The sequence below is a fragment of the Phoxinus phoxinus genome (genome assembly GCF_949152265.1).
Source record: "Phoxinus phoxinus genome assembly, chromosome: 15".
In the NCBI taxonomy this organism is placed as follows: Eukaryota; Metazoa; Chordata; class Actinopteri; order Cypriniformes; family Leuciscidae; genus Phoxinus; species Phoxinus phoxinus.
In genome coordinates, this window is record NC_136890.1 from 31,536,505 (window position 1) to 31,563,426 (window position 26,922).

General features: G+C 37.5%; 2 protein-coding genes across 3 annotated transcripts; both read left to right on the forward strand.

Moving 5' to 3' along the window:
- Positions 1–1,133: 1,133 nt before the first annotated feature.
- Positions 1,134–12,167, forward strand: ppp2r2aa (protein phosphatase 2, regulatory subunit B, alpha a). 2 transcript variants are annotated; one of them, XM_079636796.1, is made up of 10 exons: positions 1,134–1,424; positions 1,874–1,945; positions 3,281–3,378; positions 4,885–5,050; positions 5,662–5,774; positions 5,856–6,033; positions 6,979–7,143; positions 7,226–7,395; positions 9,200–9,291; positions 10,381–12,167. In XM_079636796.1, the coding sequence occupies exons 1-10, from the start codon at positions 1,418–1,420 to the stop codon at positions 10,658–10,660; spliced, it is 1,341 nt and encodes a 446-aa protein (XP_079492922.1). In that variant the 5' UTR covers positions 1,134–1,417; the 3' UTR covers positions 10,661–12,167. The 2 variants fall into 2 exon arrangements, with proteins under 2 accessions (XP_079492922.1, XP_079492921.1); XM_079636795.1 differs by lacking the exon at positions 1,134–1,424 and having other exon boundaries at positions 1,696–1,945; positions 10,381–11,655.
- Positions 12,168–12,226: 59 nt separating this feature from the next.
- bnip3la (BCL2 interacting protein 3 like a) lies at positions 12,227–25,259 on the forward strand. The gene is made up of 6 exons (XM_079636797.1): positions 12,227–12,356; positions 16,469–16,727; positions 17,775–17,856; positions 17,967–18,070; positions 18,961–19,116; positions 21,529–25,259. The coding sequence occupies exons 1-6, from the start codon at positions 12,302–12,304 to the stop codon at positions 21,575–21,577; spliced, it is 705 nt and encodes a 234-aa protein (XP_079492923.1). The 5' UTR covers positions 12,227–12,301; the 3' UTR covers positions 21,578–25,259.
- The last annotated feature ends 1,663 nt before the right edge of the window (positions 25,260–26,922 follow it).

Sequence of the window (26,922 nt, forward strand, 5' to 3'; positions counted from 1 at the left end):
TTTATGCAATTTTCTCTTTTTGATTCAAAATATTCAAAAATATGTTAGATATAGCATGAAACACATATATTCCGATTGTCAAATATGTGCATGTGGATGTGTTTGGTTGTTTAAACACTTTTATAACGATCGCGTTAGTTGAGCTGTATGCGCGATGGGCGGCGCCATGTTAGTTTGTGCTGGATTTACAACACGTCAATTCCTCCACTTCTCACGAAATACATGAAAGTAAGTGGCAGGTTAACTGGGAGAAGAATAGGGTAAAATGTAAAGCTACTTACACATTGTGTACCTGATATGAATAAAACATGTCGTCTTATTATGATGGAAAGGATTATTATTGGCACTTCCATGGACATCTGTGTGTATTTTACAAACTCAAATTCATTGGTTTGCTAGTACTTATGTGATTTTAAATGCCTGAAACCTAAAATAAACATTATGTGGTTGAAAACACTGAATAGTTGTGATATATGAAAAGCGCGAGCACGTCCATCTCTGGCTCAGCGCCAGCCAACGCGCGAAAGCACATTTGAATTTAGCAGTTGATCACGTGATGCACTGACCGTTCTAATCACACCGGTGTGATCGTACGCTCCAGGGACCAGCCAAGACTGATCACACGGGTGTGATCGTACGTGCGAAAGGGTTAAGGATAGTTCACCCAAAATAAAAATTCTGTCATTATTACTCACCCTCATTTAGTTCCAACCCCGTAAAACCTTCGTTCATCTTCGGAACACAAATTATATATTTTTAATATATATATTTTTAGAGATAGAGCTATATTAATGACCTCAAGAATCAGATCGTGATACCAAAAGATTCTCACATAATTATTATTATTATTTTATTTTTAACTCAACTATTAGTATAGGCTATCGTAAAACCTTCTGTTTTGGCCAACAAATTGTCATCACGACTTGAAGGTCCAGTTCATCCAAACAGCTTCATTGTTCAACACAACTGTTTGATTACCCATATTCTTCCAAATATCTTCTTCTGTGTTCAGCAGAAGAAAGAAATTCATACAGGTTTTGAACAACTAAATATTATATTTATGATGACAGACCTTTAATTTAGGGTGAACTATCCCTTTAAGTATTTATCTAAAAAAAAACAATGTGTTTTTGGATGGTGGCCGCGCGTGGTCGCTGTCGGGCTTCGCCTTCTTGCGTGAGTCGTGACGTCACCGGATCACGCACAACCAGCGCGTGTGTGCGGAATGATAGAAGAGCTAAACACGCTTCTGTACGGAGGGAATTATGAAATCAAACTGTATTCCAGCACCGTGTTAAGAAAACAAACATTCTCGTGTTAAAATATCTTTATGAAGTAACCGAGTCAGAGGGAAAAGACGCTTGAAATCAACATCGAAAAATAAACAGGCCCAGGACTGATTCAGATCCAGCCCAGCATGGACGGTATATATAAGCAACTTTAATTTCGCTATATTAAATATGATTCATGCAGTCACGTAATGTTACGCGGTGTATTGCGTCGCTTAGGAAGTAAAGCTGATATTCCGACTCATTTTGTGGTCTGCGGTGTTTGGAGATTGTGAAATGTGTGTACGTTGATTGTGATTTAAATTGCGAGTCATGGTGAAGCAGAAATAAGGTCCCACCTCTGTGTCTGATGCATGTGTAGATCGTCAGATGTTTGATGCTGCTGTGCTCAGATGTTTGGCACACACTGCTGGACACAGTCCTGATCAACAGCTCGTTCTCAAATCCATGTGAACTCACTGGATATGTCTGTGTTTCATGAAGATTTCTCGATCAGAACTATTTGTTGAAGTGGACACTTGATTGGGGGGGTTTAATGTGGTCCTCGTGTTGGACATACAGTGTGAATTTGTCTTCGGTTCCAGGAGATGGAGACGGCCAGAGCCGCTGGTGTCTGTCCCAGGTCAAAGGAGCCGTAGATGATGATGTAGCTGAAGGTAAGACACATCCCTGACACCACAAGACATCCACAGCCCCAAAACACCACAGTTACTGCTGGAAAACCATAATAAATTAACAAAGGATCTTCAAAGCTTCTTCTCAGTATCATTTTCTGTGACTGTGCTGGATATTATCCCAGTTAACAAATCTGTAGTATTGTCATGAAGTTATTATTATTCTTTATCTTTTAACGTCTTTGTTCCTGAAGTTTATGATATGATATGTATACCTATACAGGGGCGTAGAATTTAGTAGGGACGCTAGGGACGTGTCCAATATCCAGTGACACTGATATCCCAGCAATATTTTCAATCAAAACTTAAAATATATTTATATATTGATGTCCCCACCAATTTCAAAATCAAACCTACGCCACTGCCTATATATATATATATATATATGTATATGTATTTGTGTGTGTGTGTGTTTATACACTATACATATACATATAAGTATATATGTGTGTGTGTGTGTATACACAGACACGTGCACACACACACACATATAATATACACACGCAATTATTATGTAAACAAAAACGTTTATGTTAGATGCGATTAATCTCAATTAATTGATTTGACAGCACTAGAATTTATTAATTTTGCATTATACAAACAATCTTATGCCCATGGAAACATGAGCAAATTGTAAAATTGTGATTTATATCCATGGAATGTTTATGGAAATCTGTATAAACTTGAACTTTCCAATTAAATGTAACATGACAAGTGGAAATAATATTATAAATGCTGAGAGAGAGATTTGTATATAATTTTTAATTTACTATAACATATTCTATCAGCTACAAAGTGCCCTTTTGAGTGCTATATTAAATCAAATAATTTAGAAAGTAATTCTGAATAAAACTTCAAGAGCTCTGAGATTGATGTTCTGTAAAAGTTTTGGAAATGATTTGGTGGCGTTTCAGTTGTGAATTCGGACTGTTGGTGTCAAAATATGATTTATGTTTATATATATTTATATATGAGGTTAAATTGTTGTAAACATAAAGGATTTGTTCTCTGGGTTGAGTCAGAACATGGCACAGCCCAGCACCACACTGTTGCCCGTCACAATAATACGACAGACAGACCGAGAGAGAGAGAGATTGTTATTCTTGGGGAATGCTGGGATGGGGGGTTGCTGGATGGCACTGCGTGTGCAGATGCCTGAGATGCTTTTAATGCCAGGCTCCGCATGTGCCCGCCCACACACACGCACAAATACAAGAGTCACTTATATTCTCAGAAACATTCAGCCAAACAATATGGTCTCATAGTTGATCTCTTCAATTATTCATTATTGTGTGTATGTGTGTGTGTGTGTTGCAGCTGACATCATTTCTGCGGTGGAGTTCAATCATTCTGGGGAGCTTTTGGCCACTGGAGACCGGGGCGGAAGAATAGTGATCTTCCAGCAAGAACAAGAGGTGAGATGTATTACTGGTTATTACGCAGAACAATTAAAGGGTGGAGCATTAATGGGCTTGAAATTGTTATTCAAAATGTAAAAGGAGGCCATATTCAACCCTGGCAACATACAGAATGTTATTGGTTCTCACGTGCCGACACGCCGGGTTTGAAAATGCAATATTAAAAGCTTAATTTATGGATGGATTATTCCTTTAATAATATGCAACGCAGTGGTATTTTAGCGTTACTTGTGTACCATTATTATTACACGGCTCTGTGGAATACTTGATTCTGATTGGCTAATCGCACCATCCAGCAATATTTTATCCCCCGATAATAACCGGTAAACACTAATAACACAGGCTCATCTGGGTAACTGAAGTTGGGGCTTTACATTTGCTAGGAACGGTTGTTCCTCGTGGAAGTTTTGCGTTTGGTGAGCTACTAAAATATTAAAATTCAAATCAATATTTTGTGCAGTTATTTAATTGTCATCTGGTATTGCGGACTCACTCTTTCTTGTCATAAAAAGCAGCTGCTGCCATTTTGCGACGATTGTTTTGTACACTTTAATGGATCATAATATAACAAACAAGTCTGATTTTAAAACAGTTTAATTTCAAATCAATATCTCTTACCCTAATAATTAGGTATGTGGCGAAATACCATGTAATAAGTTGTATGAATGTACCATATCCCTTAAACGTCTGTCTAGTTTGAACTTGTCGCTTGCTAGCAACTGCTTTCTACATGGAAGCTGTGTTTAAAGAGCTAATAATAGCCTATATTTCAACTCAGATCAATATTTCTTACTCATAGGCAATGGTTTTATTCAGAGGCTGTTTAACTGATTTTCTTTTTAAAAAGTATCACCTGAATTTCTGTCTAGTATTAACCCTAAAGGCATAGTTCACCTAAAAATGAAAATTATGTCATTAATAACTCACCCTCATGTCGTTCCAAACCCGTAAAATTTCCGTTCATCTTCGAAACACAAATTAAGATATTTTTTATTCATTTAAATGTGCTGCGTATCACGAGAATGAACCTCATTGGTTCTTGCTGAAGCTCAAACGTGCTGCGTAACACGAGAATGAACCTCATTGGTTCTTGCTGAAGCTCAAACGTGATGCGTAACATGAGAATTAACCTCATTGGTTCTTGCTGAAGCTCAAACGTGATGCGTAACACGAGAATGAACCTCATTGGTTCTTGCTTAAGCTCAAACGTGATGCGTAACACGAGAATGAACCTCATTGGTTCTTGCTGAAGCTCAAACGTGATGCGTAACACGAGAATGAACCTCATTGGTTCTTGCAGAAGCTCAAACGTGATGCGTAACACGAGAATGAACCTCATTGGTTCTTGCTGAAGCTCAAACATGTTTGCGACGCAGAAAATGAAGTGGACCCGGCCCTTAACCTTGGTATAAGCAGGAAAATCCCCGGCTGTGCATTAAAATCATGTAATGCACACCTAGCTGTGTTTTATCCCTTACATGTGTTTTTTCTGTGTCCTGTCAGAGTAAGAACCTGCCACAGTGCCATGCGGAGTATAACGTCTACAGCACGTTCCAGAGTCACGAGCCGGAGTTCGACTATCTGAAGAGTCTGGAAATCGAGGAAAAGATCAACAAGATCCGCTGGCTTCCTCAGAAAAATGCTGCACACTTCCTCTTGTCGACAAACGGTGAGCTAACCGATGAAATTAACTGTTATTTTGGTATTACTTGGATACTATTTCTTGAATAAACTTTATTTTAATTTCAAAAGTTTTAATAATTTTGTTACATGCATTTGTCATTTTTAATCCGTTTTTATAATTCTATTTAGTTTTAAATTATTTCAGTTTTAGTCATTTTAGTACTTCATCTTGAACTTAAAGTTAATTTCCCAAGATAACATTTCTCATTTTCTTTTAGGTTTTTCATCCAATATTTATATTTTATTTGAGCTTTACTTTAATTACTGAAAATAGTTTTAGTTTAAAGGAACACGCCGACTTTTGGGGACTTTAGCTTATTCACCGTATCCCCCAGAGTTAGATAAGTCCATACACACCCTTTTCATCTCTGTGCGTGCCGTAACTCTATCTGACGCACCCACCGCTAGCCTAGCTTAGCACAAAGACTGGAGATAAACGGCTCCAGCTAGCATATATCATATCTTCTAACCGTATACACACTGGGAACTATATTCTCAGAAGGCGAAGCACTGCTACTTGGGCTACTTGCTAAGACTGGTGCAGATACAGACTCACTTATACATGTAGCCAATGCTTCATTATTTTATTGCATACAGATAAAACCATCAAGCTCTGGAAAATCAGTGAACGAGACAAGAGACCAGAGGGGTATAACCTCAAAGAAGAGGACGGCCGCTACAGGCATCCGTCATCGCTCACAACACTACGGGTGTGTTCAGGCTCACACACTCTCAGGATTATGTTAATGCATTAACAAACCCAGTGGAGTAACACGCTTTGCTCCGCACAGGTTCCCGTGTTCCAGCCGATGGATCTGATGGTGGAGGCGAGTCCCCGGCGGGTGTACGCCAACGCTCACACCTACCACATCAACTCCATCTCAGTCAACAGCGACAACGAGACGTATCTGTCCGCCGATGACCTCAGGGTCAACCTATGGCACCTGGACTTCACCGACCGAAGCTTCAGTATCCTGTTTATACATTTTTGTTTATTCATACAATAATTTTTTATATATTTTTGAAAGAAGTCTCTTCTGCTTCACCAAAAATACAGTAAATAGCACTTATTCTATTTTAATATATTTTAAAATGTAATTGATTCCTTGTAATCAAAGCTGAATTTTCAGCATCATTACATCTGTCCTCAGTGTCACATGATCCTTCTGAAATCATTAAAAAAATTAAATACGTAAGAGTCGCACCATCTTTGAGAGAAAAAAAGCAGATAAGTTGCGTCGGTGTGTAAGGCACACTTTATTATTACATACAGAAATAATGTAAAATACTGGTTTATAAAACAATAATATAAACAGACACTGTAAACATTTTAGTTCCCCTCACTCAACAACAAATACTATAAATGTAACGATATTCAGAAGAACAGGAATGAAAAATATAACTATAAAAAAACTAAAACTATAAATTATAGTTACTTTTGCTGTGAACATTTGCGGGTCTTAAAAAGTTATTAAATCAGAGCTGAAAATCTTAAATTCATAAAGGTATGACATTAAATGTTGCATGAAATGCAAACATATTATTTTATATATATATATATATATGTGTATATAAAAATGTCTTAACCTCTTTGATACATTTACTTGAGCATGTAAAATTAAGTCTTGAACAATTTAACAAAATTGAGTTTATGCTTTAAACAAGAATAAATGTCAATGAGTTTCCCTTTGAATTAATTTGATTTCTCTGCAGATATTTGTTCTTGTTTTAAGCAATACTCGTTTCATTTTGATCAATTTCACAGAAAACAAGACTTCATATTTCATGTCATTTTGCATCTCCAGTAAATGCATCTTGATGAATGTTTCATAGTAGTTAGCAAAGTGATTTACCTCTTCCTTTGAATTGTTTTTCATGTTCTTACTGAAGTTTAGCCCTTAACCACCGCCTCAGACATTGTTGATATCAAGCCGGCCAACATGGAGGAGCTGACGGAGGTGATCACGGCTTCAGAGTTTCACCCGCTCCAGTGCAACACGTTTGTGTACGGCAGCAGCAAGGGCTCAGTGCGCCTGTGTGACATGCGGGCGTCCGCTCTGTGTGACCAACACTCAAAATGTTAGTTTCTGAAGCTTCACTTGCCTTTCTCTGATCGAGCAGTAAACCTTTCAGAACTCATTTATGGTGTGTTTCTGTGTAGTGTTTGAGGAACCCGAGGACCCCAGCACACGGTCCTTCTTCTCTGAAATCATCTCATCCATCTCAGACGTCAAGTTCAGTCACAGCGGCCGATACATGATGACCAGAGACTATCTGACCCTCAAGATCTGGGACCTTCACATGGAGAGTCGGCCGGTGGAAATATACCAGGTAGGCCTGGAGAGATCATGAATTTTGTGCTGACGATCAATTGCCATACAAAAAATTGTGATTAATGATTTAAATATGTTTTGTGTACGTCACAGTGTAAGCCTAACACATTATGACTTTTTTTTTTTTTTACTTGGAAATAATAAAATAGGCCCATCTGATTCATTTTAATTCTCTGAAAATGAATATAATATAATGCAGTCTGATTAAAGCCACAAACCTTCATTTTGTATGAAGGCAGACTTTTTTAACAACAGTTTTTTTAATTTTTTTATTATGTTCTTTGGCAAAATGTGATTTGAAATGTAAATTGCACAATTATCTCAAATAGTTGGGATTATATTGAATAACCACAATCCAATGATTAATCAATAATCGCGACAAGCCTATTACCAGGTGATGTTTCTGTCACTGGGGGACTTTTTTTTTTTTTTTGCTAAAAAAAGTTGTAATAATCCACATCGCTATAGCAGTCATAAAACACTTGGAAGAAATAATAGGAATAGTTCACCTAAATATTATCATGTTCCAAATATTCTGTGCAACACTAAATGAGAAATTAAGAATGTCCTGCTTTTATTCATGCAATTGATTTGGACTGGGGATTTTAAATTTAGAAAAGCACCATTAAAGTCGCTTATGGTAAAAATGATTTGTGTGCTAAATTTCAGTTTTTTAGAAGTCATACCTTTGTTTGAGTATTTAAATATTCCCTCATTATTTTTAAATTCATCATGGACATCTTAATGAAATGTAGCAATGCCCAGTTTGTGAACCAATTGTTCTGTTAAATTGAATCTTTGTAAAAGCTTAAATGGGTTGATCCAGTTCACAAGACTTTAGTCGTGTCATGCCGATCCAGACTCAATGATCCACTTGCAGCGGTTAAAGACTTCCTGGATTATTAACGAGTAACAACTTAAATCAAAATATATTTTATGAATTCAGAAGAATTGGAATACCGCATCCGCATATGATCTGCTTTTCTAATGTTTGTTTTCTTTTTAACCTTAACCTTGTAATTACATGGGGAAAACAACCAAGACATTCTTTAAAGTTTCACCTTTTCCATGAAAGAGGCTTAACTAGTAAAAGCTCATTTTCTTTTTGAGAATTACTAAACAAAATACTGGTTTAGCAACATTGACCACTAGGTGGCATCAGGAATTTACTTCGTTCAAATTTAATGTGGTGATTTTTGCATTCCTTGAAAATATTATTTTTCCATAATGCAAGTCTTCTGGCTCAGAATATTCAGCAGTAAATAAAGGAGATTCAATTGGATTATGATAAGTTGGCTTATGATGCGATACATTAATGATATATTTCAATTAGTGTTATTATAAATTCTGAGCTTTTGCACATTGGATTTATAAATAATTAGTCTGCATGTCAGTAGCCATGATTCCAAAATGAATGCATGATCGACTTTGCTGTCAAGTCATTTTGTGTCGTTGGCTTATTTTTAAATTGAATTAAATTGACATGAGCGTTTACACTACGAAAGCAATCCGGCCATTGTGTTTTCGACTACCCCTGGAAGTGTTTGAAAGTGGACAAGCTCAAAAAGTTTTACACCCCATTTACACCTGTATTGGGCATCGTCCACTTGTGACCCGATTGACCAAAACGCATCTTAATATCAGGTGTGAACAGGGCCTGAGTCATAAACAAGCTTTCTTTGCTGTCGTGTCCTTACATCAGAAGCACGGAAGTACTATCATCGTGTTGTGTGACTGATCTCTCTCTCTCTCTCTCTCTCTCTCTCTCTCTCTCTCTCTCTCTCTCTCTCTCTCTCTCTCAGGTTCATGGTTATCTCAGGAGTAAGCTGTGCTCTCTGTACGAGAACGACTGCATCTTTGATAAGTTTGAGTGCTGCTGGGGAGGCGACGACAGGTGAGGAGATATTCTGAGACGTGACTCGTGTACGGCATCATTATGATGATGCTCCCACACATTATTTTAATGACTAAAGCATCTTCAGTTTATGATAAAAGCAAATGCAAAACAAACCTTGAATAGGCATGAGCTGTGTGTTCTCACTGCGGTGTGAACAGAGGGTTTATCAGACTCGAGCTTTTATCTTTGACTACAGACACACACAATACTGTTTCAGAAACTTCCTGATTTTGAGCTTAAGTTCATGAAACTACATTATATTGAATTTTTTTTTTTTTTTTGCAGATATTAAAGATAACAATTTTTTATATTTATAAACATTATTACTACCATTCAAACGTTTGGGGTCAGTAAGAGGTTGTTGTTTTTGGTTGAAAGAAATTTATACTTCTGCAATGATGCATTAAATTGATCAAAAAAGACATTTATAATGTTACAAAAGATTTTTATTTCAAGTAAATGTTGTACCGGTACTTTTGAACTTTTTATTCATCAAAGAATCCAAAAAAAATTAAAAAATAAAAATGTTTCTTGAGCACCAAATCATCATATTAGAATGATTTCTGAAGGATCATGTGACACTGAGGACTGAAGTAATGATGCTGAAAATTCAGCTTTGATCACAGGAATAAATTACATTTAAAAATGTAAATAATATTTCACAATCTAACTTTATCAAATAAATGGTGGGCTGAAGAGACTTATTGCAACCCAAACATTCAATGTCAGTAATAACTGCTGAAATGGAGTGAATTAAATTAAACCCTTTATTTTACACATTTATTCCATTCACATTTGAAAACAATTATTTTTACCTTAGCTTAGTTATCAAAAAACATGGCTGGAATTTTTTTAACCAAATTTCACTGTACTTTACTTTGCAGCAATGGCTTTTTGGCTGAGATATATATATATACTTGTATCCATTGTATCTCGGTCAGCCCTACATTTAATAGATACATTTTGCTAGTAACATTTTATTTTTATTTTTTTTGCCATTGTCATGAAGACTTTGTTTTCTTAAAAAAAAAAAAAAAAAAAAAAGATATCTGCCTAATTACTCTTATTTGTCATCTTGATTTTCAGTGAGGTCATGACTGGATCCTATAACAACTTCTTCCGGATGTTCGATCGGGACGCCCAGCGCGATGCGACCCTCGAGGCCTCGTGGGAGAGCGGCTCCCCCGGCCTCCCGCTCAAGACCTGGCGTGTGTGCGCGGGGAGCAGACGCAAGAGGAACGAGATCGGCGTGGACTGCCTGGACTTCAGCAGAAAGATCCTCTACACCTCCTGGCATCCTCAGGATAACATTGTTGCATTGGCGACAGTCAATAACCTTTACATATTCCAGGAGAAACTGAATTAGGAATTTCAAACTGCTTCGTCCCCATTCCTAGCTCCAGGAGTAAGGCGGGATACATGCTAATCTGGTATCCATGCACAACCTCTCTCCTGAAACTCATAGTCTTAATATTAACCACTGTAGTACACGAAAAACCTTTGGATTATTCTATTACGTTAATTGATACACTGTAGGCCGGAGAAGGGATTTTTAGTTGTATTACTGTATTTGTTTTGGTTTTTTTTATTTTGCACATTTTGATCTGTCCGTTTTAGCTTTAATCAGAAACCCCATGCACTGCTGGGTTATTTTTCCACGTCTCGAACACGCAACCAAAATGACCCTCAAGCAGCCCACAAAATCCTGTTTAATAAGTTTGCATAATCATGATTAACACTGACTCAGTTGTACAAAACCTCATGCTCTGACCGCTCCCTTCTGGCCTGGTGCAACAGGACGTTTCCTTCACCTAACGCTCAGTCTAATGCCTGACATTTATCCACAAGTGCAATTGACTTGAAGTTGCAGGGTTCCCGAATAGCTACATTATTCCCTACATTAAGTCCCTAATGGGTACAACTAATTGTGGCATTAATTTTATGCAATATATTAGTCTTTGTGGGAAGGGAGACTTTTTATCTCTTTTAATAGGGACACACAAATATTTTAAGTCTTAATTGTTTGTGCAGATGTGCATGTTTTATAATGTCTTATGATTTTCGGCATCTTATGATGTGTCGTTTTATTTGCGGCTTTTTAATGCAGAATGGTTCCTATGAGGTAAAGAATGCTCTAGATATTTTTATATAAATTTTCGAAAATTGAAATCATGTCCTTGACAGTATTCAGTGTATTAATGCAGTCATGTGACTGTCTTGAGCTGTTGATTGATTGGTGCAGAATGATTCTGTATAATGGAGTGCGTTTACATGGAAATCAGGCCTGCTGTATATGAACAAACCCAGATCTTAATAGTTGTAAAACCCAAATGTAAAAAATAAAACTTAATTTTAAGACTGAAAAACTAAACTTCTTGGGGTCATTTTTCCAGCAAAGGAGGATCAATTAAAATGTAATTTTATTATAAAGCAGGTAAGAGAAGATTATACAGATCACTTTTCTTTAAACATCTGCCCCATATTTAGGTTAGCAGGAACAAATAGGACACCCAGAAATGAATCTGTGCCTGAGCTATTTTAGGTTTTGGTGATCTGTGAACCGTGCTAGCGGGTTTTTAGGTTGTCATTATTGCAGTACATATAGACATTGTATGTTGTCTTTTAATTTAGGGGGAACAGCCGTATATCTAAAAATATAGACTGTCATTGAAAGTAAATAACATTATTTTCAAGATTTCAGCATGTTTATATCAGCATTGTACATCTATCTTTATTTGTCTATCTGTTTCTTGTCTATATGTCTATTTAACTGTATCTATCTGTCTATTTTTTATGTGTCTATCATTTGTTTATCTATCTGTATCTGTCTGTCCATCTATGTCTACATTATACTTATTTTTTGTGCATTTTTAATTTATTTAGTCGATGTTATTGAAATGAATGTGATGACGTCGCGCCTGCGTTCAGGTGGGGCCATTCAGGGGCCGCAGATGAATGAGCACGCGCGCGTTCACGAGCAGGGGACGCGAGTGACTGGAGAGGCAACATGTCCACCACAGCCGCCGCGCAGCTCAACAACAATGAAGAACAGGGACTCAACGGTAAAACTCCGTCCTTGTTTCTGCAGGGAAAAGTCGGGAGGGATCCTAATGTCGCTTTTAGTCGGTTGTATGTGCACGTTTTATTTTTCTATGGAGCTTTAAAACGCTGTTATGCAACATCTATTGTCTCACTTCGCTCAATGGCTGGAATTTCCTCCTTTCTCTTATGGGAGGAGTTAAAGGGCGGGAGATTGAATGGCGTCATAAGGCGAGAGCGAATGAGAATGAATGATGTGGCGTTGCTTGGCAACTCTTAATGATTGATGGAACGTTAGCCAACCATTAGTTTGATTTTAAGTTCGAGCTCCGTGGAGGCGGGGCTACGTTGCTATCAAAACAAGGCGAAGAGGAGTTCTGAGAAAAATGGAGGCGGGGGCGTGTAAATAACTAATGAAACTAGGAGAGCTTAATTTATTTCGGCTTAATTTAACTGGCTATGGCCTTCATATTTTACTGTTCATTGTGTGCTCCATTCTGTTTTACTTTTAGTAACGTTAGCTGCGTTATTCCAGTTAAACAGTTCTTCATACCCCCATCATATTAAATATTGTTATTGTTTATTACATATTGAATAAATTATATATATTTTTAAATCTTTTTAAAAATGTTAATCTCATTAGTTGGTTTCTTTTATCAGGATACCACAAATAAATGAACACAAAGGTTAATTTTAAATAATTTAGTCAATGTTGTCTTTGCCCGCCCTGTACTGAAAACGGCAGTCTATATTGAGACATTTTCCTGTTATTTTCCCCTCTTTTTTTCATCTTTGTGTATTCAAAGCGATCAGATTTACTGGTCAGATTAAATTTTCACATTCCTTCTGTACCTCTGAACAATTTCATTGGTTGCATTTGCACAAAAGTGAATTGCATAGTTGCATCCTCTAGAACCAAATATGAACTATTACTCTTAATTCTTGCACAAGCATTGTAGATTAATCCTAATATGCATTTATGTATATTTCTGCAAATGTAGAATGTGGACAATTTATAAGTGTGCTCAGGCTCAATCAGTGCTTATTTTGGGGCTAATTTCTTGAAGACTAGTATGCTTAGCTGAAAGCATGCAAATTCATACTGGTTGCACTAGTTGTAAAGTGACGTAATAAAGTAATTTAAGGTCCATCATGTGATTTGACAGGTGACAGTATCTCTGAAACCATCTTGAATCTTGCAAGAAGCCCCAAGGAACATGTACAAACAAGTCAACATGATGTAAAAAAAAAAAAAAAAATACAAATGCTATTTTATTTTCTTAATACACCTTCATGCTCTTGTCGTGCGAAATTCACCAAATGTACGTTATTCTGAAGAAGAAAAAATATGTTGTGCTCTTTTCAGCTGGTCTCATCAAGGCCTCTTATTTTTCAGCCCCTCATATCAAATCTCACTTCTCACCATCCAATCAATTCCTAATGTATAAAATCAAGTCCCATCCTACAATCATTCTTCTTGAATATTCTATTGCACTCGGAAATGTGTCACATTACAGAGATAAAATGATTCTGGCTTTGTTTACCCATCTGATTTACACTCATCAACCTAGTGTTTTGCCTACCTAGACAGCATATATACATCCTATGATGCCCAAAAATGCTGTCTAGATAGGCAGCTCGGTAGCTTTTGAGATGCACTCTGTCTTCTCTTACATTCTGTCCACTCTTAGAGAGCATTCAGATGATGCTAACTCATTAAAATGAGTCATTCTGTTTACTAGTTATCATTTAGTAGTGGTGAATAGTAGGTTTCTCAGCGTCTGTGGCACACAGACAGATCTGGGTTACAGACACAGCGGGGGATGGGAGAGGAAAAGCAGTGAGTGGTTTTACGTGCAAGAGATTACATAATCCCTCCCTTCCTCCCGCTCCCGTCCTGCAGTGAATTCCATCGAAGCTGCTCCAGGATCAGTGCAACTAGAGCTGGTGTGTTATAATATCTGTGCATTCATTTTAATATTTTACCACATCGATAGTCAGCCACTTTTTTGGCCAAGGATGTGGCCAAGTTTGGTTTTTATATTTTTTTGAATATGTGCAGAACTCGTCAGCATGTGCAGAACTCGTCAGCAATATGCAGAACTCGTCAGCATGTTGTCAAGGTGTTGCTATGCAGTTGTTCTGGTGGTTACTACATGGTACCAGATATGGCTTGGATCCCTTCTTCAATGCAAGTCTGTTGGGAAGTCTGAGGTTTGTGTGTCAACAAGAGCTGGTGGGAACATGCCCATAACTGTGGGCAAATGCGAGAGTTCATTGTTATGGGCTGGCCTCTACTTAAGGATTTTGCCATATGATGATCAGACATGCTCATTTAAACAGGTTCCTGGCTTATTAGTGCTGCAATGTTTCTGATTATTTCCCTTGATGTTTTAAAAGGTTAGTTCATTGTGATAATGATTAAATTAAAGGGTTAGTTCACCTAAAATTAACATTCTGTCTTTAATTACTCACCCTCATGTCATTCCAAACCCGTAAGACTTTCATTCATCTTCGAAACACAAATTAAGATCGTTTTAAAGGTAGGGTAGGCATCTGGCAATTTTTGGAGAGGCTAGCAACAGTTTTGAAAGCATAAGCCACGCCTCCTTCAAAACATGAACGCGTACAGAAGAGTGTCATGAGACTGTAGATGGCATTAAACTACCTCATGTCTCAAAGGGCATAACATTACAATAATAATAAACATAAATAACTTAAAAAGCACTGACCTGTACCACCTGACTGCTGCAGATTTATTTCGACGTTGATGGTGTTGACATAAAAACGCGCAAATTCAAGTCACGAACTGCTCCAAGTATAACGTCACGGGTCTCATCTCTTTCCAGTATTTATGGTGTGAACGCAGCATATGTGGGTTGTTTTGGTTCAGGAGGAACTGTAAAAGGCGGCTGCCGTTTCGTTTGTGCTTCTCGGTGACTGACGTCTGTCTAACTCTGCATAGCATGAAACGCCACGATGACGTCACGTGATGTCTGCGCGAACCCGTGCGCGGAGATATGGAAATACATGTGTCAACATGCAGGTAGGACATTGTACCATTCAATTTAGACATTTTATGTTCTTTTGCCTTCCACGGATTATATATATACATATAAATACATTTAGACCACTTAACTTAGTGATTGCTATCGGGATGTAAAGAGATTTTCAACCAGCATAACAAAAAATCTTTCTGGAACAAATCGCGTACCCTGCCTTTAATGAAATCTGAGATATTTCTGTTCCTCCATTGACAGTCTACGCAACTACCCCTTTCAAGCCCCAGAAACAAAGTAAAAACATCATATTGTAAATAAATATTTTGTAAATAAAGTGGTAAATTATGTTTTTTTGCGTAAACAAAGCACTCGCGTCACTTCATAAAGTAGTCACATGGATTACTTTAATGAGCGTTTTTCTAAATTTCTGGGGCTTGAAAGTAGTAGTTGTGTAGATGTCAATGGAGGGACAGAAATCGTTCAGATTTCATTAAAAATATCTTAGTTTGTGTTCCAAAGATGAGCGAAAGTCTTATGGGTTTGGAACGACATGAGGGTGAGTAATAAATGACTTTAATTGAATTTACTTAAAAACACCTATTTAGTTTGGAGCAACAGCAGAAACTTGAAACAAACCACCCAGAACACCATAGGAGCCACAAAACAATGCCTAGCAACATCCCATCACTCCATCATGTTATTAAAGCATCATGGGACCCGTCTATGGATCTGTTGCCTAGCAACAGTGAGGTTCAAGTGGGACGCATATGTGTCTCATGTTTGCACCAGGTCAACAGAGGATGTGTGTTCTTAGAAGGCAGTCACATATTCACTTTTGAGCAAAATGTGTGTGTTTTTGGCTCCCATTTGCTTAAAATGCAGGCATTCTCTCATAGCGTACTCTATCCTGATGTCAATCCCATAATACCCCTGAATGAATCTGCCTAGAGAATGAATTGAAAACGCCCACTCAGCTCCACACCAGCGGTTAGAGAGAGGTTAGAAACTCTCATGAAAGACTAAATTATTTCACTGGATTTTACAAAATAAAATCAAAATCAAACAAAGCCCATTTAAGTGCAGGAACTGTGGAGGAGCAGGAGCTGATGCTAATGACTGGTTTGTCTTTTTAGGGTCCTGGGTGGAGCTGGAGATGAACGGAAACACTCAGCAGCAGAACGCCAGCTTGCCCTCGCTGCTTCTGCTGGGGAACGGGAACGAAGGCGAGTCCCAGGCTTCGCAGGCCCTGGAGGCCGTGCAGGAGGAAGAGGAGGTCCTAACAGGAGGACTGGAGCATGTGCCTTCCTCCTCCTCCATCCATAACGGAGACATGGAGAAAATCCTGCTGGATGCCCAACACGAGTCCAGCCCCAGCAGTTCATCCTGCAATAGGTGTGACAGGTTTGCTCTTCAAACTCAAACACTCAAAATGATTGACAGGAAGAGAATGTTTCTGATTGGCTAAAAATGAGAGGACTACTCTCCAGACCAGGGTTATTATAGTGTATTAGCACCCGCCCCCTTTTTCAGCGGCGCTGGCTCCGGAAGTATTTTTTCCATTCATTTCTCCCATAGAGATTTTTGTCTCTAAGTTAAAGCTTTATAAGCCATGATATATGTGACCCTGTATCACAAAACCAGTCACAAGTCGCACAGGTTTATTTGTGGCAATAGCCAACAATACAATGTATGGTTCAAAATTATTGATTTTTCTGTTATGCCAAAAATCATTAGGATATTAAGTAAAGATGATGTTCCCTGAAGATATTTTGTAAATTTCCTACCGTATATATATAAAAAAAATATTTTTGTGAGTGGATGCAGCACAATCGCAAACATAAATGGACAACTTTAAAGGTGATTTTCTCAATATTTTAATTTTTTTTCACCCTCAGATTCCAGATTTTCAAACAGTTGTATCTCGAGCAAATATTGTCATATCCTTACAAACCATACATCAATGGAAAGCTCATTTATTCAGCGTTCAGATGATATATACATCTCAATAAAACTTATGACTGGATTTGTGGTCCAGGGTCACATATATGCAAAATATGCATATATATTGAAATATTTTTTTAACTAAGTTGAAATAATGCAGGCTGACGTCTTCTTCTGAAGCAAATGCTATTGATTGACAACCTCGTCACTAACAGTAGGGCTGTCTGAGTTATCCTTCAAAATCCATTTCCCTATGAAGAAAATGAATGGAATTTTGATTTCTGAAACCCGACTGTTGCAGTCTATTATATTTCACTAAAAAAATATATATATTTTAAAAGCTCTGTGTTTCCACATGTACAGAGCTTTGATTTAGCACTTTTATCTTAGATCTGCAGTTTTAAATACAGTATAATTCACTCCACGCAGGATTCAGGCGTCTGATTTGGTTTGTTTTCTCTGATCTGTATTTTACATTTCTTTGATGTGTGTTTACAGCCCACCACGACCACACAGTCCTGACCAGGATGAGGGGCAGATCATGTTTGATGTGGAGATGCCCAGTGAAAGAGACTGTCAGGTACACCGAAATCTAGAGTCATTATTGAACTACTGTTTAACAGTCATCTAGCGTTATAGTACTGTCATTTAATAAGCACACCTTAATGAGTGCTGTCTCATCTCTTTCAGTCAGATGATGATCTGGAGAGGGACAAAGAGGATGATATCCTCATGAATAAAGGGGAGAGTTGGGTGGCAGACTGGTCCAGTCGACCAGAGAACATTCCCCCGAAGTAAGAACCCATATTAAAGGAACTTTGTGACTTTATGAATATAAAATAAGTAAATTGGATTTGTTTAGAAATTAATACATTTTTGTGGCAATATGTCACATATGATGAAACTGTGACCATACACTCAAAATGGTTTAAAGGAACACGCCGACATTTTGTGACTTTAGCTTATTCACTCTATCCCCCAGAGTTAGATAAGTCCATACATACCCTTTTCATCTCCGTGTGTGCCGTAACTCTCTCACGCACACACCGCTAGCCTAGCTTAGCACAAAGACTGGAGGTAAACGGCTCCAGCTAGCATACTGCTCCCAATAAGTGACATTTTTCTATTGACATGTTGTGATTTGTATAATCGCAGCGTGTACAAATAACAATGTCACATGAGTCACCGCCATCTTCTAACCGTATACACACACTGGGAATTATATTCTCAGAAGGCGAAGCACTGCTACTTGGGTGGAGTGATTAGCGCAACACACTGAGCGAACTCTCGTCTCCTCACCACGGGACTTCTCAGGCGCTGCGAGCAAATCACTCCGCAGAAGTAGCAGTGCTTCGCCTTCTGAGAATAAAGGTTCCCAGTATGTATGGACTTATCTAACTCTGGGGGATACAGTGAATAAGCTAAAGTCCCAAAATGTCAACGTGTTCCTTTAAACCATTGTGTTCACGGTTTCATCATATGTGACATATTGCCACAAACATGTATTAATTTCTAAACAAATCCAATTTACTTGTTTTATATTCATAAAATATTCTATTTTCTGTGAATTGTATTTCTGTGAATTTTTTATTTATTTGTATTTTTATTAGCCCTCAGTACTAACAAAAGTGTCCTGCAGTTTAAGTGAGATATTAGTATAATGGTTCTCTTTGACCGCTCACAGGGAATTCCACTTCCGCCACCCGAAGCGTTCAGGATCGGTGTCTCTGAGCATGAGAAAGACCGGTGCTATGAAGAAAGGAGGCGTGTTCTCCGCTGAGTTCCTCAAAATGTTCATGCCCTCGCTGCTGCTCACCCACATCCTGGCTCTGGGGCTGGGGTGAGTGCCCACACAAACACCATATACTGTACCAGCTCAACCTGTGCGTATCACAATGATCACTTCAGAGCAACATAGGAATATTATTTTTAAAGGCCAGTTACTATATGGATCCAGGATACTCTACATCCTGATAAAGTTCCCTTGGCCTTTGGAATTAAAATAGCCCCACATCATCACATAGCCTTCACCATACCTAGAGATTGGCATGGTTTTATTTCAGTTAGCCTAATAGCTGGTTTGATTTGCATTGAGAGATTATCTTATGGAAAGTACTCCATGCCAATCTCTAGGTATGGTGAAGGCTATGTGATGATGTGGGGCTATTTTAATTCCAAAGGCCAAGGGAACTTTATCAGGATGCAGAGTATCCTGGATCCATGAAATAACTGGCCTTTAAAAATATAAATCTGCCTGCCTCTATGGGAATTTAACATAGGCGTGTCCAAACTTATGCACCCTGTATTTTAAGGAAGAACATTTATTTATTTACGATACATTATTCATTCACAAAGAAAATTGGTGTCCTTAAAGGTTGGATTTGTCCTATTTTTTTAAATTAAGGCATTAAGTTCAATTTCCAAAAGATGATTTTTTTTATTCCTCTTTTTAGTCAACTTTAGCATGGGTGTCTAAACTTATGCATAGCACTGTAGCTTTAGTTAAGTTGATGCATGCTGATACTATTAAGGAATTATATATCTACATGCCATGGTCTTACCTGTACACATGATTTAAAGGGGTGGTTGAGTATGATTTCACTTTTCGAACTTTAGTTAGTGTGTAATGTTGCTGTTTGAGAATAAACAACATCTGCAAAGTTACAACGCTCAAAGTTCAAAGCAAAGGAAGATATTTGCTTTTAAAGAAAAGGACTACAACAAACGGCTGGTAGGAACTACACGACATTCCTCCCGGGTTAGTGACATCACCAACCCTAGAATGTACATAAACCCCGCCCCCGGGAACACAGTCCATGTTGAGAAGAGGAAGAGTTGTTGTAGTCGAGCACATTTGTGAGTCAGCTCAAACTTTAGCATCCATCTTTTCACATGCAATAGAAAGTCACTCTGTGTGCATCTCACAACAGTTCCTATACGAGCGATTTATAGATTACCATGACAGAATATGCTAATTGAAGATAGTTAACTCCACATAAATAGAAACATAAATTCAACCAACCATTCAGAGACGTCCTGTTGCTTCTACATGTTGTCACTTCTTCTCGAGTCTCTACATCTTTGTCTGACTCCGTTTTAACATTAAAGGCAGAACAGTTTCTGTCATTTTAGTGTGTCTGTGCGAGGTAATTGCAGCTGCTAACACACACACACACACACACACACAGAGGAGCTCTTGAAACCCCGCCCTCTGCAGCAGCTCATTTGCATTTAAAGGGCCAGGCACAAAAAAAACTCAAAAAGTGACAACTTTAACATGCCATCTAAAAATATCTGTGGGGTATTTTGTGCTAAAACTTCACACACACACACACTCTGGGGACATCAGAGATATATTTTACATCTTGTGAAAAGGGCATTTTATCACCCCTTTAAAAAGTAAAAACATTTTGGCAGGTAAAATGTATTTATTTGTACATCAAGCTTATATGTGCACTTAAAATGTTAATCAATTTAGTTGTGCATGCTAATGCACCTGCACATTTCGGCCACTGCATCTGTACGACTTTTACTTGTAAACCAATCTGAAACAAGCAACAACATCCCCACCAAGATGCCAAATATTGAATATGCGTTATGATATAAATGTGGGTGGTAACTTTCAAAAGTTTGGGGCGGTAAGATGTTTTTCAAAGAAGTCTCTTCTGCTCACCAAGATATTGTATTTATTTGATAAAAGATACATTAAAAATGAAATAATATTACGATTTAAAATAACTTTCAGAACGATGAGCTTTGTAAAAATCTACAAAAATCTTTGTAGAGCTACAATAATGTACGTTATGAGTAATATAATGACTTTTTTTAACCTAAAATCACGTAAACGCATTGCATTAAACCAAATACACAATACAAATACACTTTCTAGAACCGCGACCCCTTTAAATAAATGCAGCCTTGGTAAGCAGAAATCTTACGGACCCCCAACTTGTGTGTGTGTGTGTGTGTGTGTGTGTGTGTGTGTGTGTGTGTGTGTGTGTGTGTGTGTGTGTGTGTGTGTGTGTGTGTGTGTGTGTGTGTGTGTGTGTGTGTGTGTGTGTGTGTGTGTGTGTGTGTGTGTGTGTGTGTGTGTGTGTGTGTGTGTGTGTGTGTGTGTGTGTGTGTGTGTGTGTGTGTGTGTGTGTGTGTGTGTGTGTGTGTGTGTGTGTGTGTGTGTGTGAGTGAAATATTTACTGTATTAATATTTACTGTATTACTATTATATTATACACATATTATGTCCTTTTTTTAGGGTCTACATTGGGAAGAGGTTATCGACCCCCTCCACCAGCTCATTTTAAACCGGATCAGACCCCAGTGCCTGGACGCCCCATCATGAGCAGTCGTGGCACAGCGGTGGCCAATCGTGTGATGATTCCTCTCTCTCTCTCTCTCTCTCTCTCTCTCTCTCTCTCTCTCTCTCTCTCTCTCTCTCTCTCTCTCTCTCATTCTCTCCCCCGTCTGTCTTTCTCTTTATGGTTTCTTTGAATCCACGGTCCTGGTTTCCCATCACCCCCTCTGCTGGGAGACGTTTCGCTTGTTGACCTTTATCTGTGTCGCAGTTCCTTGCCCTCTAACGCCTTGGCTTACTGACATGTTTTATATGTTTTTATTTGGACTTGTTCTGAATTATTCAGACGCAAGCTAGAGCCCCAGATGCATCACTACAACCACGGCATATTATCTTTTATTTCTGCATGACGCATTTTATACAGTGTATGTAGCTAATATGGAGTCTCTGTGTGCTCCTGGATGTGGCCAGGAATCTTGGGAAATTGTAGGTACCACTGGACTGATACACAGTATAGTGCCATCTTTATATCAAGTTTATTGACTCCTAATAGGAAATTTAGTGAGGTTTCACACTAGAGAGATAATGTTGTGCATTGAATTACTTCCCTTCATGTGCGACAGAATCATAAACGCATGTTAGTCATTTCGATGACTTTTATAGGAGAACGACCGCTTCATGAGACTGTTTGAAGTCATTCTTTACATAATGTGCGCTTCGCTTGCTGCATTATGTTGGACTGTTAGTTATTTTCAACACTTATTTGATGTAGAATGTAAACCTTTAGAGGTTTCTCTCAGTTCTGTTTTGGGCAGATGGAGTTTGCTCTTCACTTCCAGAAAGATCCAGTATGACCGATACAAAACTCAAGCATTGCTTTATAGCAGCAGAGGGCAACACTTTATTTTACAGTGTCGTATGTCGTTATTGTTGTAATAACTATAAATTATGCACAATTACATGCAACTAACCCTTAACCAAACCCTATTCCTAATCCTAACCCTGCAGGTGAAACTCGAGAAATGAGAATATTGTGCAAAAGTTCATTTATTTCAACTTAAAAGGTGAAACTAATATATTATAGACTCATTACATGCAAAGTGAGATATTTCAAGCCTTTATTTGTTATAATTTTGATGATTATGTCTTACAGCTTATGAAAACCTTTTCACAATATTCTAATTTTGAATTTGGGGTTTTCATAAGCTTTCATATAACAAATAAAGGCTTAAAATATCTCACTTTGCATGTAATGAGTCTATATAATATATTAGTTTCACCTTTTAAGTTGAATTACTAAAATAAATGAACTTTTGCACGATATTCTAATTTTTTGAGTTTCACCTGTATAGGAAGTACATGTGGTTAATTATTAATACTCAGTACTTCAATGTGTAATTACACTGTAACACAGACACCTGAAAATAAAGTGTAACCCAGCGGAGTATAAAAACATAAATGTAAAAGTAAATCACAAATGTACATGTTTTTCTAATCAAAAGACCTTCGAGATCAGCAAGGACGTACATTGTTTAAGAGCCAAACTGGTCCGGTTATAGTTGTTTTTTGATTTACTAGGAAACCTACACACACACACATATAAACTTACTCTTCTTTGCCTTGATGCATATCCTGCTCACTGCAGTTTCTGACTGTGTATCTCAGTGCCAAAGGGTTTCCACCGCCAAACCCAACACGAGTCCCTCGCACTTCTCGTAGACTCGGTTTGAGTGGATTATTTGTCCTGTCGATCACTTCATTTTGACAACACCTTACAAGGCCTTTGATTTGACTGTGAACACCCTGTTGATATTAGTCATAGTGTTTCTACGGTTGTGTATGATACGCTGTTGGTACGTACTTTTATCAAAACAACAGATCCACACTCCGTCTACATATTTTTAAGTGACATGGTGTCATTTTACAGATGAAATCTGTTGTGAACACTTCCAGGTCATATTTCATTCCATTATATTATTCTAATTTATAAAGACCTAAGCCAGGTTTAAAATATTGAGGTATTATTTGCATGACAATTAAGCAAATATTCTCATTAACATATTGTGAAAAATTATTTAAATTGTAAAATATTTATGGTTATGTTTGTTTCACTGCCCTTAAATTAATGCTGTTATAATTTAAAAAACATAACTATGTATTACACAATTTTTTTTTAAATACAGTAAAAATGTCATGGAAATATTGTCATAATTAAAAAATAATAATCACACATATATATATTTATCCCCAATTAGGGGAAAAAGATAACCTGGACATTTTCTAGACTGGTTTTTCACCCTCTCATTATCTAGTAGCACTTTTACTAAGCAAAGTGTGTTTAAAAGACCTTGAAACCTCATAGTTGAATAGTCCAGTGAGAGTTCTGCTACTTTAACCAGTTAACGGGTCACCCTTTGCATTGAGGCCATCTGTGTCATTGTGCCACACTTTTACTTCTTTACTCTGTTTTCATGCTTTTCATGCTGTCTCGGAGGGAGAGTGGAAACACAAGAGGCCATTTAGTGTCACTTCAGCCGTGCCTCGAGTTTTGTTGTTTGCACCTTTTCTGAGCCCCATTGCATGCGTGTGTTCAGAGAATCCACATCAGGACCGGCGACGGAGGTGAAGTTAGTTTTCCCCAGCGTGGGGCGGAAATGACAACTGTGAAAGGAATAGCTGTAGCTCATGTTAAACCCTGTTGGGTGGGATCACCATACGAGATGTTTTACGCACATTATTATGTTTTCTTTCTCCGTTATATCTCTTGTTGTTTTGAATTTTTGCTTTTAATCATGAGTATGGATACTGGAGGGCGGGGCCCTCGTGATTGACAGCTCTACAATGTGTTCCGTTTGAATTCCAATCGTGAGTGTGACTGGAGTGATGAAGCAAAGAACATGTAGTTTCTTGTATTTCGCTGGTATTGGAGAAAAACTGAACTGATATTAAAATATAACCCTGACATTCATATTTTCTTTTGTTGTCTTTCCATTGTTGGTTTGTCCATGTTGAACATTTCTCATTTGCTTTGCTTTCGCCATGTGCAGGTTAGGAAGTGATATGAAACCCATTAACTTTTCCTACAATATTCATTCATCAAATATTCTTTCACTAATCTACATGTAGAACTAAACAAATAGTCAGTTTAATGCTGCTGAGATTACCAACTTATTTTTTTTAATATATTTAAATAATGTAACAACACATTTGCATGACCGCAATTCTCTGATGTCAGTAAATGTTCTCGTAAAATGCAAGTAAACAAAATATTATTATTTATTTTTTTTACATTATTTTAATTTTACATTGATTTAATTCATTTTTAGCTTTATCAATTCACAAAGCCTCTGCAGTCTCTTAACAAACCCCAGTTTGGGTGGCATAAAATTACCGTAAGAGTGCTTTAATAAACCAGGAATTGTTGACTATAGCATATGAAAAGCTTCATATGCTATAGTCCAAATTCTAACCATACCATTAAAATCAAAAGGCGCAAAGTTGGGGCCCCGTGACTGAAACACACTGTTTTTTTTATTTTCTTAAATTGTAACTGGTTTATTAGAATGCTGATTTCTACAGTTCAAACAGTAGACCAAAGTCGCTAAAGGGTTTATTTCCTGGGAACGCATGAACTAATAAAATGTACCTTAAATGCAATGTATATAAAAGCATCTGCCAAATGGATAAATTTGAAAGACCAACATGTGTCTTTAGCTTTATCTTTTAAACCGAATGGCCTAGAAAAAAAAAATGTTATGAACTTATCCTAGTGGTTTAATTTCCGCCAAACTAGATTTTCCATCTCTCGACAACTTTGCATGTTGGTCAAACCATGTAACGGATCAATGAATTTAACTCCAACCAGGAAAGACTGGCTGTATTAGCATGAACACCAAATAGCATTAAACGAATGCCAGAATTACTTAATGCACAAGTCAAATTTGAAGACTATGGTGAACAATTTCTCAGGTTTCACCCTATATGCTATTTAATGGATTTGTTGCACCTTTTTGTTCACGGATAACCCTTCTAAATTTGTCCAATCTATGCCAAAATCGGCTCAAATCCTATTCAGATCAAGCCTCACAAAAGACGCCAAATGAATGTTTGGTGTTCAGTATGATTCTCCAAAAACACCATAATGAATTTGTCAGTGAAGGCACAAAACGGCAAATTAGGAAGTATCAGAAATGCTGTCCAGTTCTGAGTTTTTGCTATAAAGTTATAAAAAAATTTAAATCTGCACTTGAACTACTTTTCATATAACCACCACTAGGAGTGCTGTAATCCACTCAACATGTGACACTGTTTGTCCCTGCATATTATTCTTAATAAATCAATGGCAAACACATTCTAGCATTTTCCATTCATCTGACAATTATATTTATCCATATTTCTTGCCATTTCTGAAGCTAAGATAGTAGCCTACTACCACCATCATGAAAGTTCTCGATGGACTGAAAGCTAATTCACAGGTGCACGAGTGTGTGTTGAAATGACTCGCGCGTGAACTGTGAATGCATGTGATTGTTGAGCACTATGAATGTGGGGTTTTGTGTTTGTTTTATTTGGTGAAAAGTCTCCACAGACAGGCAAGCATGCGACCTGCGCTCTGATTGGTGGTCTCTCTCCTGTCCTGATGCATGTTACAGGTACAGAAAACAGCATGGTACAGGAAATGCTTTTATTCTGCCAACTTTAAATATGAAAAGCTAAGCTAACAAATGCTTCAGTGACAGATAAAAGCAAAATCGCGTTCCTTTTAAAGAGATAGTGCACCTAAAAAAATTAAATCGCTCTCATGACGTTCAGATTTTTTTTTTTTTACTTTCTTTCTTCTGTGAAACATTAAAAGCTTCACAACGCTATAAGACAGCAGTGACCACATGCAAATAATATATAATAATAAAAGTGAAGTATGGCTTAAATTTCGTTCTGTTCCTCTCGAAAGGTAGCCTACTGTTTGACTTCAGAATATAGCGCAAACTACTTTTATTGGTCCTTTAACGGTCCATTGTAATAAAAACAGCAACATCTCCTTATGCGTTCCACAAAAGAAACAAAATCAATTAAAAGGTTTGGAAGACATGAAGAAATCATACAGAATTTTCCTTTTTTTGGGGGTGCACTGTCCCTTTAAGAGCTCACTCAAACTGGTTGAGTGTTTGAATTTGATTGATGTTCATATCTCATTTCATGATGGAATCGATAGGGACATAAAGCAGATTTTTGTCTGTTCAAAGAATGTGAAACTGGTTTAAATCCTATTTTTGATTTCTGTGTACTCTGGTCCATTTTTGTCTTATTTGTATGGTTCTCTTTTATGCCACTGCCAAAAGAAAAACCTCTCCCCCA

Coding starts and splice junctions, on each gene's coding strand:
- ppp2r2aa (XM_079636795.1), top strand. CDS start 1,825: ATGTGGTCCTCGTGTTGGACATACAGTGTGAATTTGTCTTCGGTTCCA. Junction 1,946..3,280: donor AGATGATGATGTAGCTGAAG/GTAAGACACATC, acceptor TGTGTGTTGCAG/CTGACATCATTTCTGCGGTG. Junction 5,775..5,855: donor CATCGCTCACAACACTACGG/GTGTGTTCAGGC, acceptor TGCTCCGCACAG/GTTCCCGTGTTCCAGCCGAT.
- bnip3la (XM_079636797.1), top strand. CDS start 12,302: ATGTCCACCACAGCCGCCGCGCAGCTCAACAACAATGAAGAACAGGGA. Junction 12,357..16,468: donor TGAAGAACAGGGACTCAACG/GTAAAACTCCGT, acceptor TTGTCTTTTTAG/GGTCCTGGGTGGAGCTGGAG. Junction 19,117..21,528: donor ATCCTGGCTCTGGGGCTGGG/GTGAGTGCCCAC, acceptor TCCTTTTTTTAG/GGTCTACATTGGGAAGAGGT.